This window comes from Cottoperca gobio, chromosome 5 (genome assembly GCF_900634415.1).
Source record: "Cottoperca gobio chromosome 5, fCotGob3.1, whole genome shotgun sequence".
In the NCBI taxonomy this organism is placed as follows: domain Eukaryota; kingdom Metazoa; phylum Chordata; class Actinopteri; order Perciformes; family Bovichtidae; genus Cottoperca; species Cottoperca gobio.
The window spans coordinates 21519503-21534558 of NC_041359.1; the positions used below are offsets into that span (position 1 = coordinate 21519503).

Genomic DNA, 15056 nt, shown 5'->3' on the forward strand with positions numbered 1-15056 from the left:
TACAGTTCAGATTGGTGGCATGCACTCTAACATAAAAGCCTCAACATTATGCTGTATGTATAAAACTCCTCATCACTACATCATTACTACAAAAACTGCAGAAATACAAAAAAAAACAATCTAACTAACTTTGAAATGGAAGGAGAAACATATTATCAGCAGATTGGACTTTTCTATTTCTCCTCAAACGAGTTAACTGTGAACACAGCTTGTTGCGACAGACAATGCTCAGAAAAAATCAATAACGGAAAATAAATATCTGTGAAGAAGTGCTCCTTGGTGAGCCTGCTGTCAATCTGTCTACTGGCACAGATTACACATATCGGTCAACAGTTCGCCTGCCAGAAAAAAAAACTTCTAGATGTTTTAATCTTCATAAAAAGCGTCCACACCAACAGATTGATTGGTGTCTTTGCAGAACGTTCCTGAGCCACGACAGACACGCGGTCAGAAGTAGAAAGTTTGGCACTCAGTCAGTCAATTTGAAGATGCTCCGGATTGGCCAGAGTGATGAAATGCAGCCAAGATGGCAGGCAGACAAAATTAGTAAAACTGTATTTGTTGAATCGGGCACAACAGACTACAGGCTTTGTCACAGAGGGTCAGACAAACAAAAGCCCTCCAGCCATGTCATTCGTGCACCCATAAAATAACTATCACAACTCATCTTTCTGTCTTCTCAGTGCATGATGATTGTTGGCGTCATAACCCCATTGAGTAATCTCCCCAAATAATGGCCCAAAGACAAGGTAAAATGAGAAAAGTTCCAGTTGGCTGACTCAACAGAGTTGAAAACTCAAGGACAAGCTTGGAGACCATCTGCTCAGCCGCAGCCTCTTTGACACAGCTCCTCATTACCTCCGATCAGAATGTGTAAAGTGCTTACCGAGACGATGCACGGCCACTCGCCACCTCCTTACTTTTGAATGCTTCTTATCTTCCTCCAATTCTCTATAGGTTTTTTTTTTCTTCTTCCTACTCTCAGAGACCATGATCAAACTGACAACATGACTTTGAACAAATGTTTCCAATTTGGCTCTGTGCCTCTGTTTCCCTGTCAGAGTCACAAAGTAAAACATGAAAATGATTGCGCCACTATAGAAATCAATTTAAAGAATGTCAACAGAAATTGCCGTATAGCAGCTCATCAGCATCTTGCACCAAACCTTTGATTACATCTAACAATGCTAGCAGGTATGCAAAGTTTTAAACCCCCGTTAGGATCAACACAGTCATGTACTATTCATTCCTTATGGAGCAGAGAATGACTTCAGATTTCAGAGCCATCAAGGGAAATTTCTTGGAGCACGGAATGAACTGTCCTGGGTCACAAGGAGAACATTGTGCTAATTAACATGTCCTTTATGCGTTGACGACAGAATAAGTTGTTTGCAAATGAATCCCAAAATGACATAGTTGACCGTTCTATTAAACATTGTGAAACAAAGCTACTTGGTTAGATTTAGGCAAGCAAAAAAGGAAAAAAGGGTTCGGGTTCAAATAATTATGCGACGTAATAACTATGTCAAACATGAATGTTGCGCAGCATTTATCATGACATCATTATTTAGACTTTCTCTCAGCACCCCCCCCAACAGACTGACTTCCAGTGTCCCTGCAGGCAGCTGCTATGCTCAGAAGTGACACTCTTGATAATCAGTTTGATGGACTAGATGATGAATACTGGCAGTCTCCACTATTCACTTTGACAGTTCTGGGTTGAATTTCTTCCTCATGATAGACGATGGCTGCAACAAATACACAAGCCTGGGCCTGTTTCACTTTATTCTATTGTTACAGAGCTTTATGGTAATGAGAAAATATTTTGGTTTGCTTGTTCGATGGCTAATGAGTCTATTATTTTCTGCCCTGTATAAAAAGTCCTGCACATGCAGATCCTTGTGTTTAGATTAAAGCCACATTAGTAGATCATTGATTCATCCAGATGTGTTCTGCACACAATCATTGTTCGTCTCATCTGTGCCATTTATGCAAAACAATCCACAATGGGGCACTTCAACTGCCGAGTATTATATTGTAACGAACAAGTCTTGTGAACGTTATAATTGTTTTATTAAAAAAAATCAAAATCAGTAGGTCCTACACGTGTATATGTGCCTCACATACTGCACATTAAATGTCAAACAGCAGTCGTGCATTTCATTTCACCCAGATCCTCCAGGGCCGATGGGGACAGATGGTGTGGAAAGATGGCATTTAAAGCATCAGGGAAGAGATCCACATTCAGATGAGGGGATTACGTGTTCACTACCCGAAGATTTATACCTGTTGGTCTCCTCAATTCCAATTTATGCATTATTACTTCAATCACACAAATCTGCTTTGATGACTTGAGGGATGTGAGGATGATGGGACGATGGAGGGATTGATGCAACACTTTCCAATTTGCCAAACGGGACATCCTTGTTCAGTCAACTGCATTGTGAAGTGATGATTATCATTCATGATGCTTTACATAGCTGTAGGATTCATCACTGGGCTTGTATTGGTTGTACTGCCCTGCATGGATCAGTTGGGATCAGGACCCCTTAGGAGGTCACTTGACAAGCAGAAAAGGGTCGAGGGAGAATTCTAGAAGTGATATAGCTGGACATTTTGCCACATCTTCAGACAACGCTGCTATGAGTCATAACTACAGTTCATAAACTCTGTCTCCCCCTCACAGTTTATAAAATAATGTGATATACTGCTGTATTTGAAATTGTGCGTTATTTGTCCTCTTAAGGTCCTATCAGAGCAGCTGTAGCGTTCAGATACTAAACAGATTCCCGACCCAAACGCCAGCTGATGCCTCTAAATTAATAAATTATTCATGCATGCCTGGCCCAACGACATAGAAGGGACACACATGGGTTCTCTAAGTAGATCACAGTTTCCAACAAACACTCATAACAAACACATTATGTATATTATTAACACAACTTATGAAGCATTGCTCCTGTCATGTTCCCAGTGAATGTGAAGCTATTCCTGGAACATTTTTAGAGAACAAAACAATGAGTTTCCTTAAGATTAACTTACTCATAGTGTGCAAATGAATCATATCTCTGCATCAGCAAATGTTATTGACCTGGTTTTACGAGAAACAGGAACTCCTTGAACAAAAGAAATACCTTTGTATGTGTTTGAGATTAAACAGGTTTTACATTTATTTTAATGTATTCTTTTCAGATTACCTAATGTTGTTTTTCAAAACAGATTATTTTGGTCCAAAAAGCTACAATGCTTGTTACAGAAAAGCTCAAAGGCAAACAATAATCATTTTTCATAAGCTTGTCAATGATTTTTAAGATCAAGACAAAAACAAAACATCACACAAACTCTCACAGTCTCTCCTGCAAGGATGCCTCCCACAAGAGTCTATGCAAACGGTTCACGAGTTTGGTAGATGAAATACAAAACACAAACACACGCCTACACACCCACACACTTGACCTCAATGCCAAATGTCAGCCTCGGGCAAACACTGTGGACGCCAAAGGGTGGGAACATTTTTGTTTACGAACTACCGTCCAACGGACCGACAGAGTGACCTATGGACTACAAAACACTACAGGAATTATGAGGCCCCAAACCTAACTAGCTATAAATCATATTGTAGGTTGAGTCAAAAGCAATATGAATAAATTGCTTTTTAATACTCAGCCAAAAGGAAAATCACTTAGTTATTTTAAGGTGAGAACAAATGTTTCCATAAAAAGTGTAAGGCTGGTGAAATGTGCTGATTCTGCAACACAGCAGGACACAGACAGCTTGTATGTGTCCTTTTCTTCTTTAAAAAAAAAAAGCCAGGATACTAGGAACAAAGTGTTCACAAGACCAGAGTAAACAAGACGCCAAATGAGCAAGTGAGGAACTCCTTGGACGCAAAGTAGGCCGCACTCTTATCTCTCCAAAGGTAAGTCACATTGCAGCCTGTCCTAAGTGGTTTATATATTTCCATGAATGCGTCACAGCTTCAAAATCAACTAGCATTGCTGAGAGAGTTTGGGCTTGTTTCTTCATGGCAAAGTCCTATGCACGACTTTACCCAAATCATTTCAAATTCTGGTATTCTTAGTAGGCCTATCAATGCCATCTGTGAGGAAAGCTGTGATATAAGCTGCACTTCAGCTTCCATATCCTGATTTAAGCCTGTGTGCTGCTTTTAGATCGCATATCCTACTGCCTCCTGATTCTACACCTCACTAATGGTCTGAAGCTCGCTGGTCTTTTCCTTCACACTGGAGCAGATGTCAGGCGAGAAGTGAGGTTCATTAAAAGCTGAAGAGAAAAAGAGGACACGATCTCTTCAGCTATCACAGTGGAAACTGTGATCTATATTTATGGGATTTATAAATAGACAAAGATTTCCCAGCTACATTTGAAGTTTAGTTTTGTGTTAATCGACATGTTTTTTAAAATTTTAAGCTGATAAACATAACAATTTCAAACAACATCAACACATCGCAAATGATTTAACTGTTGGCTAATGCTAGCTTAGAATGCTAAAGCTAGTGCTAAAGCTAGCACTGACATGAACACTGGGGAAATAGTGAAATATTAATTTTAGCCTAGCACAACACAAGTTGCTACAATCCTATCAGCTAGCAAGAGCTGTGTGTCAGAGCTGGGCACAGCCTACTTATATTGTTATAGTGTTATAAATTAAGTTTAACAAATAAAAAACAAAAAACCTCTGTCCGTCTGTAAGCGCACTCTTAGCACCACAGTTGTCTTTTCCTGAGTCCTTATGAATTCTCCTTCACACCTTTCCTTTGGGTTAGTTGTTAGGAAAAGACAAGGGACGTCAATTTTGCTATTGTACTGCAGCCTTGGACTACAAAATGTCTGGGAACATGAATTGAAACTGAGTTTTATTGAATTATTCGCAGTTCTTTACAATCTTAGAAAAAAAGTATCCTAACTCAAAGTCCACAGCTTTCAACTGTATCTGTCTTCTTCAGTGGTGGTTGGCATCACTATTTCTGCTTTCAAAAGGCACGTGGCAACTATGAACAAATCGTACCGGTATATGTATTACTTGGCTGGTTAAGGGGAATGGGAAGCAGGTGAGTGATTCGTCAGGGAAAGATCAGGCAACTGCAGGGCTGATGAGAGAAAGTGGGAACTGGTGCAGGAGATGCGCTGGCAAGGTTAGGTGAGGGGAAGAGGTTATTGCAGGGCAGGAGGGAGTGGCTGGATGTGTGAGGTGAGAGGAGAGCATCTGGTGAACAGGGAGAGAATAACAATGAATGGGTTTGAGGAGTTGGGAATGTGGCTGGAGGTGGGGACAGAGGCAGAATTTGACAAAATCACAAATTGAATTTAAAGGCTTACTACAACACCCTCTATCCTCAGTTATTATCCTTATTTTTATGCTAGTACTAATTCATTTTTTGGGCAACATGAGTGCAGCGAAACAACCGGTTAACACAACACTGACGTACTATCTATCACACCAAGTTGTTCTGCTGAATGTGTTTGCAAGTACGCATTTTGCAGCCACAGACAACATTAGCATTCATCTGGAGTTGTGTTTCGGTCTGCCTGACTCACTCTCCTTATAGCTTTTGTCAAGCCTCAATAAGCCTCTGAGGGATATATCCAGCGGTTCAACTGGTAGGTGCTTCAATATATTCATCAGGTATTCACTAACTTTGTCTGCCTTCTGTTTGGTGCTGGGCAGGTTGCAAAACAGCTGAAAGATGGCAAAAAGCTCCTTAGAGATGAGGGGAAGTGCACAGTCGGGAGATAATCCTCTGTAGGTCCAGCACTATGAGTGAGCCCTTTAACTTCAACGTAGTGTTTTGACCCATTGTTCAAATACAATAATGTTTGTAAAGCTTATTTTCACAGTTACTGAGCTGGCATGTCAAAAGATCCATCAACAAATTCCATGTGCTGATGAAGACCTTGTGATACAGTTGAAAGCTCCAGAAAAAATATATACATGGACCTTGAGTTGGGATTTCTTTGTCAAATTAGTCCTTATAGAGAGACTAAATCTCTTAGAGACTAAGATTAAAATATTTAATGTCTATAGTGTGTGAGGAAAGGGTCTTTGTGAAGTTATTTAACTTTGTTTCACAAGTTTTAGTAAATAAAAGATGAGACATTTCTAACGTTGCGCTGTATGCTCAGTACATTATATATTACTTTCAACTACAGACATCTCCAGAGCCTTCAGCTATCAAGCTCCTCTCCAGTGGAACCAGCTTCCAGTTTGTGTTCGGGAGGCAGACACACTCTCCACATTTAAGAGCAGGCTAAAGACTTTCCTTTTTGATAAAGCTTATAGTTAGGGCTGGCTCAGGTTTGCCCTGGATCAGCCCCTAGTTATGCTGCTACAGGCTTAGACTGCCGGGGGAAACCTCCCTGCTCACTTCCTTCTCTTCCTCTCTCCTCTCCTCCCTCTGTTCTTCTCCCTCTCTATCTGTATGCATTTATGTAAATGTATGTTACTAACTCATCATCCGGGGTATCATCCCCGGAGTGTCTGTCTCTCATGTGGCAGGTTGCCACTGATAAAGTTTACGTCAGGATCATGAATCATGACAGCGCCTGCTGACCTGGTCCTGCTGGACACCAGGAAGCCTTTTTGACATTTTCCTGGATTCATCCATACTTTCTCTTTTTTCAACACAACATCATTTTCTGTTAAATGTTATATTTGTATTATGTTGTTTATCCTGTACACACGACATCTATTGCACGTCTGTCCGTCCTGGGAGAGGGATCCCTCCTCAGTTGCTCTCCCTGAGGTTTCTTCCATTGTTCCCCCTTTAATTATGGGGTTTCTTTTAGGAAGTTTTTCCTTGTGCGATGCGAGGGTCTAAGGACAGAGGGTGTCGTAACCTGTACAGTCTGTAAAGCACACTGAGACAAATGTATAATTTGTGATATTGGGCTATACAAACAAATTTGATTTGATTTGATCTTATAAAATACTGGTTTATTATTTAACACATTCTACTTATGTGGACCTCATCTGTATTTTGTTGGTATAACATACTCCCAGTGGTGTTTATCACTGAAAGATAAAGATGAATGTTGTGCTGCACATTTCCTTTGTGTTTTCTTTTTAAACTAACACTGCTCCTTCCCTCCATCCTTTCTCCAAGGCTGGTTCAGTCTTCTCAGCTGAGCTCATTATAATACAAATCCAACTGTGAATATATTTTGGCCGGAAGCCACAAACCAATTCATCAAGTACAAGACTCATCATAGCAAAGGTGAAGAGCTGTTGAAAAGTAATTGCTGTTTGGAGGCATGCTGATTACAGCCCCTGTGAACGCACCAATGTCCCATTGATGTCTCCTCTTTGTTGATTTGCTTTGGCATCTTATTTCATCTGTTGTTAGACAGACATAAATATAGTTTTGGGCAAAGCGTTCTCATCCACAGCACCAGCAGAGGCATAGAGGACACAAGTAGATTCTGAACCTGGAGCATTCAAGTATGTTGGAATTTTATTTATATGGTGCAATATTAAGGCGATATGACAAGACGACGGAACAGGTGTTCTTGCAGCATTAATTATTTAATTAGCAGAATTGTTGTTGCGTTTATTTTCCCACTTACATTCGTATTCATTATTTTGAAAAACACACACACATGAGATCAACATGGGATCATTGTGTGCCATCACAGCAGGATAGTTTAAACACAGAAAAAGTCTAAAACAACGACTTCAGGTGTTGATCTCAGTCTCACAGAATCAAAGACGAAGGATTTCCTTTCATCAGTAACCGCTTTAGTCCATGATGAAGTGCAACCACAAACAGAGACGGGGTTCTTTGTCTTAAGAAAAACCATTTTGAGATTTAGCATAAATCCATCAGCACATACTGCATAACCTACAGCTGAAATGAACAGTCACATTCCCTGGGACTTGTTTAAATCTGCAAAGGCAAGACAATCACTTAAGTAAAATTAGATGAGACAGCTTGTGGAAGACAAAAAAAAGCAATTTCATCAAAATATGCTGTATCTCCCAGAATTAATTTTACATTAGACTGATGATAGCAGTGTAACAGTATCCACGGGGTATTGAGACAAAGCTATTTGATCCCCTGTGATGCTTCTATTGTTTGATAGCCATAACTTTCAACCTGAAGTACCCTTTAGGCCCTACACTGTGCAATAAAGTCATTTTGCAAGTCACACTGTGTGGAATAGGACTAATGAAATCTTGGCTAATATCAATTTTGAGAGATATTAGATATTTCAATGAATGCCTATGCCTGAATATTGTATCATATTATTCAAAAATGGCACTTAACATAGATATATAACATCTGTGTATATATATGTATATACTGTATATATACATACTGTATATACACCAGTGTGAGATCTACAATACAGGTATCTGTGGGTGCTTATAATAACGTATCCTATATGTGTCATTTCATACCGTATTCTGATTGGTTGGTTTGCAGACATGATCATAGCAGCTGTCACATGGTTAGCATTTGGTCCTAAATGTCCAACACTGTCAAAATTGAGACCTGTCTTTGGTCCTTGGAGAGCCTTAATTGGCCATAAGTGGTCGGATCACTGTTTTGGATTGACAGCCAAACAATTGCACAGACAATAGATGCCATTTTCTCACACTAAACATTAGCAGCAGTCACACTTAAGCAAAGTATGAGGAGTTAACTTGTTTGTACTCGCTAATAAAGATTATTTTTTTAGCAGTGATTCACTGCTAAAAAAAAGGAAAGAACTTGGCTCAGTCTTCATTAACACGTCATTGATTTGATTTGTAAACAACATCCAGTCATCTGTGTCGACATTGACAGAAAGGTGTTTTATTTTGTGTGACACGTTCTTCCAGCCGTGGCTATAATCCAGCGCTTTAGCATCATTTTAATTGGGCAGAGACACTTGTTGGTGCATGAAGAGGAAAGCAGCTTCACTTGAAAAGTCATTCATGCAAATACTTAATTTATCCGCCAAAATTATCTGAGGCATAGCAACAAGTGGAAAAATGTGGGGGAACCACAAGCATGCATGGAACACATTCACATGTTACTGTTTACTCACCATTTTTGTCTGCTCGGCGGAAAATCTGAAAGAAAAGAGTCGGGAGTAGATGGTTATTACCTCTAGCAAAGCATCACTTCAGGGGGATATGCAATAGGCAAGTACAGGTTATTAAGAATGATGGCAAATTGTCAAAAGCACAATATAGTTGTTTGACGTCTGCTGTACAAAGTTAATTTGTTGTGCTGCATTCACAAAGGCTGTTATACTCTATATGTGAGTCATGTTAGGTTGAATCCCAATTCATATGTGTCAGTTGTAAAATAGATTGAAAAATGAAGATGAAGTAAATAGTAATTTCAGAAGAAGCATTGAGGTCACCGAGTAGCAAAGAGGCTAAATAGTCATTAACTTGCAGGCGCTTCAGTCATTGAAACTGCTCAGGGGAAAAGCAAAATGTCACATTGAGATGTATTATTATTTTATGTTTCAAGGTCAATTGTTCTATTTGTTTGAATGCCATGTGCTTTGTTTGATTTAAATGTACTTGGTTGGGTGTATTTTCTGTTTTATGTACTGTATATAGTGTAAATAGTGTACTAATTTGTTCATTACAGTGTATATTTTAATATAGCAGAGAAAGTGTTCCCAGGGATATGGATGGAAATCCAAATGAACAATTAACAAAGAAGCAATGACAACAAGCTGAGTCATCAATAATGCCCATAGTGTAGATTCAGACTGGAGCACGAGGCCAGCTGATATCCCTGTGCAGTAAAACTCAGTGAGCAGAGGAGTCTATTTAAAAGATTGACTCCAAGCATCGGCCATCACTACTGTTGCTGCATGTGTCTCCTGACACAGCTAACTGTATGTTTACTGCCCGGCGGCTGCAACTCCAAGTAGAAAAACAAACTTCTAACAATCCAGGATTCACCCATTTTTACTGCAGACATTGTAACATGTCATAGAAAGGAAACGCACAGGTGCAATTAAGAGCATTAACGATGGCTAAATGTGCCATACTATCATGCACGCTAGCTCACTTACTGGTACACTCATATTAAACAGAGCCATCGTTAGGGTTATTAGTTACACCTGCGAGGGAAGGTTTTCCATATCTGCTGCCAACTGCTTTTATTTGATTTCAATTGATCTATGAACTATTAGTTAATTAGTCTTTTGCTTTTTAATTTAATTTAAAACATTCTGTGATTATTCCTCTAATTGTAAGACTTGTCTGCAGTTGGCAGGGATTATTGTAGTAATGGTCATGGAGATTTACGTAGTGTCGGATGATAAAAAAAAAGCCTATTTTTAATAGAGGTTTAAACATTCACAGTAGTAACTCTACAACAGCCTTGCTTCAAGGCACACTGATAATAAACTTGTTGAGGCTAACACTGGGAAAGCAATTTGTTGGCTGACATGAACAAGACACAAGGCCATACGATATGGCTTATGGCAGACCGTATGAGGGGGGGGGTCAGTCAGCTACGGGCAGCCTTGAAAACAGGCCGCCTCCTGGTCAACAAAGGAACATTCTAGTTTCCAATTCCAGTCAGAACTTCATCACACAACATGATTTTAAAAAGTCATAGATGCAGATATTAAATAAAGGAGAAAGAGAGTCGATCAATCCGATTTGTTATTTTCACTCACCGGCTTTATTTCTGAGATCTAACGACGAGGCAGGATCTGAGGACCGCAGACTGCACCGGGCAACCGCACAAATGATCAGACAGGTTTTAAATAAGTCCCAAGTGTATCCATAATCACTAAACCCATTATCTAGACTGAAAATGTAGGTTAGTGCGCCCGAAATTCCTTTAATAATCATCCATTGAAATGTACACTCACACACACACACACACACACACACACACACACACACACACACACACACACACACACACACACACGTACGGTGGATTCAAAGTAGCTCTTCAAATCCAATAGATGTTTCCAATTGGCAGTTTAGGTGACAGCTTTAATGATCTGCTTTGTTTTTATGTCGAATAAGTGGACTAGATGATTGGACTAAACTGGGGAAAACATGCTCCATTATAAATCCCTGTAAACTGGAGTCCCTGTGACCCATAGCAACAATAAAGCTTGTGACTAAAACGTTATCAATGGCCAATAAAAAACACAGAGATGTGTTACAAGAAGTTAATTCTAGAACTAAAACTCTGTTTAGTTTCAACCTATTCATTACAATTGTTATTAATTCAGCAAACACCATATTTCTTAAACCAGCAGTTTAATTCTAAATTCTGCAGTTTAAATAACACTTAAATAAAACACATTTTTGCCAATATAATTAGTTTCCGAATATATTTCCAAAAGCAGTACAGTTATCAACCAGAGGCACAAAATACAACTCCTACGTGAATAAAATAGAAATAAAATAAATGTTTCGTTCTATCGATTCCACTGCCCTCCCTCCGTTTGTTGCTTCCATTGTTAGGTAGCTGTCACTGACATGCTTGTCAGCTTTGACCTACAGGTTATTAATAACAGCAAGAAGCTGCCCCTCAATTTCACTTCCCGTAGGTCACATGCTCAAGGTCTGCACTTCTGCCCTCTGTCTGCCAATGTCTATCTCTCCACAGCTTCAGTCTCGACTCACAACACGAGCCACGTCATTTCAAACCACTTCACGACGCACTCTGTTTGAGACTCATCTGTCTAGGCTCAAAGGTGGCTTTAAAGCTGCAACGCACTGTCTGTTGTATTTGATGAAGTGAAATGCTGCACGACGGCAGGACATATCTCACACCCTCTTTATTCACGACATGAATCTACAAATTCTACCTGCAGGTGTAAGACATTCTTTCTTTAATCTTCTTTTCAGTACAGTAAATCGTCTTTTTCCTGTCTCAGTAAGCTTGATTCAATGGAGGACAGTTACAGTACTGTTAAACTTGTTTGCTGTTTTTGGGGTCTCTGGTGTCAGTAGACTTATAATGTAAGACCAGAAAAGGTCAGACCTGATTCCCAATGCACCGCTGCTCTGAAGTCGCGGTGACAGGTGTGTTCGAGAAAGAGGAAACCTGGATCATATTTTATTGAGTATATGTGCCATATTTCTTTCCTTGGGGATTCTTAGTGATTCCCTGAGATGTATATTTCTTTCTGTTTTCTCACATGCCATCTTTTTTTGTTTCTCCAGCTCAAAAAGCAGAGGAAGAAAAGATAAACATCAGGAGAGCGAAGGACAGCGACACAAGAGAGAGAGAAATAAGAGAGAGCGCTGGTGATCGAGCAAGCCTCAGAAATGCAGAACAGCGGGATACACAAAACAAAGACATTAGATAAGCAGCGACAACGTGGTAAATAAAACCACCTCCGGCGACCTCCATCAGCATCATTCATCGTCCCTGGCCTTTGGACAGGATTCTTTTTTGGAGACATTGTCCCTCACTGTGAGAATGTTAGTCAGTAGACCGTGCATCCATGCATCTCTAACGTTACCGGACGGCTCATTATCATGTGAAAAAGACTCAATATCGGAACACTATTGATGTGTTGATGTCTGTGTCTGTTGCATGTACAACTGGGCATCGTGCTTTTTCAAATAAATCGGTCTGACATTGATATTAAAAATATTTGTTCATTAATTATTATCCCCATCTAATTAGCAAATTGTGTGTCTGTTGTCGTTTTTTTACATCTCCAGTAGACTATTGAAAATCAATGCGTACCACTGCAATAATATTTGATCTGCCTTACAACTAATATTCCAGAGACGCAACCTATGTATGCTTGTTTTAAGGCTCATTAGATGACCAGCTGACTTTATTGAGCCAATTCACACTATAGGTACGGGCGGAAATACCATATCCATAGCATATTCTCAGTCAGCTGGAATAATTAGGGATCCTACAGGCAGGAGGAAAATGTCCAATGTACATTTTTTTCTCTTTCACCAAATAAGAGTAGAAAGACAAAACATATTGTCATATATAGACAAGACAGCCAATCGAAACTAAAACAGGATGTCCTTGTCTTGCTTTAGAGCATTTAGTGTATAGAGTATCTCCGACACAAGCTGCTTTAGGCAGTTCTGACAGATTTATGTTTGCAGAGTGCCTGTGAGTGCGTTTGTGCTCCATCAACAGAAAAAAGTCAAGGTTGAAGGCTACATGTGCAGGCACTTCAGTGCTGCTCCCCGTTCAGGGACAGTTTGCGCGGAAACAGTGACAATTCTGCCAAATGTGAGTAATGTGTCCTGATTTAGACAAGGCTGCCATGTAGTGCATTAGTGACAGAGGAGACAGAAAGATGTCAGTTAGTGAGCGCTCAGATTTGGACACACCATTGGCCTACTAACCCAGAACATGACAGTATGTGGATGGATGGATAATTAGTGTGTTGATGGATAGTTTCTGCTGCAGTGCTGCACGTTAATATAGCGGTATGTTTTAGTGGTTCAAACTCCAATTGGAGTAGGTGTGTGTGTATTTATGTGTCTGTATCTTTGAATGTGTGTGAAATATATTGAATATTATTGTGATAAAACGATAAAAAGATTGTGTGTGTGCGAGTGTGTGTGTGTGTGTGTGTGTGTGTGTGTGTGTGTGTGTGTGTGTGTGTGTGTGTGTGTGGTATCTGTTGTTGCATAATGCTTTTGAAATATCTGAGGTGTTTGTACAGTATGTGTGTGTGTGCAACAAAAAGAGGAGAACCCCCAGCAGTCCCTAAACCTGTCCGACTGTGAGAGCTTAATTTATCATGCAGAGGCAGCAGCTGCAGCTCTTCCTACTTTCCTCTGACACACACACACACACACACACACACACACACACACACACACACACACACACACACACACACACACACACACACACATACTGTGTTGCCTTTGGGGCGTGTGACTTGGGTATGCAAGAGAAGATAAACATTTCTGTTTTCACTCATATGAATTTTTATTTTTTTTAAAGGTCAAAATGATGCTACATCACACTGCTCTATAGATCAATCATATATGTTCCCACTCTTTATGGTGTTGTGCAGTTTTAATGAATTTTGACTTTAACATTTAATTTACCATTGAAACAAATGTTGAGATGAATAACAACAGGGATAGCTGATAGCTGTAACAATTAGATGGACAAACAGTACTTTTCACGGTGATGTATAGAGTAAGAGAGACGATGCACTCACATCATGAAAGATAGTAAGCCCTTGTCCGGCGCTGTGCAGCGGCTGCTGTTGCTGCTGAGCCCGGAGATGCTTCTGTTTGGCCGACTGCAGGCACATAGTGATCATCTCCGTACAAGCCAGCATCTTTCAAACGCGTCGAGGCACACCTTGATCGGGTGGACCTGCTCAAACTGTTGACGTGGGTAAAGGTTGAAGTAAAGTAACGGTAGTAGTCTGGAGGAGAGGCAGGCTGCAGGTGTGACAGATAGCTAGTGAATGCAAAGCAGGCGGGGACTCAGAGATGCTCTGCAACTTTGTGTTGCGCTGCTGAGCAGAGCTGCCAGCCCTTTCTGCAGGAGCCCCTGTGATTGGCTCGTTCATCTTGCGCGTGCATCTGGATCAAAGTGTTAACTTCATCAGGACCAAATGCTTCATTCCTTAGCCTCTGATAACGTTTTGTGGAGCAATTACTTAGGTTAATGAACGAAACACAGGTTATCCTAATAGTGAAATACTACATATACTTCAGAATCAGAACCCACTATCTGAATATTAATGTGATGCGAGGAGAGATCATTTATCAATAGAGTTTTTGCTAGTAATAAAGATCTGTTTTCTCTTATATCGTACATCGTAAACTTGGAGTTTGAATATACAATCAGCCTAACATTTACATTTAATGCAACGTTGAACGTTTTTTTTTAATTGTTTATGCGTTCATGTCAAAAACAACCTTGAGCTGTAAATGTCATTATATCAACTTTTATCAGACACTGCCATCTGCTGGATGTTAGGGGTCAATGTGCTGAGCTTTAACGACTCCATTACAATTATATTCCATTACATTGTTTTGCATGCAGGTTAATCTGTTTTTAAACAATTATTAAATTGTAGTCGTGTCTTTAAACTTGATCTGT

General features: G+C 39.9%; 1 protein-coding gene across 1 annotated transcript in view; it reads right to left on the reverse strand.

The window, feature by feature from the left end:
* The window catches only part of necab3 (N-terminal EF-hand calcium binding protein 3), a 34905-nt gene extending 20438 nt beyond the window's left edge, over positions 1–14467 (reverse strand). Inside the window, exons 1-2 of the mRNA XM_029430875.1 lie at positions 14161–14467; positions 9052–9076 (exon numbers count right to left, since the gene is read on the reverse strand). Coding sequence (XP_029286735.1) covers positions 9052–9076; positions 14161–14283 — 148 coding nt within the window. The 5' untranslated portion in view covers positions 14284–14467. The remainder of the gene's footprint in view (positions 1–9051; positions 9077–14160) is intronic.
* Between the last annotated feature and the right edge of the window lie 589 nt (positions 14468–15056).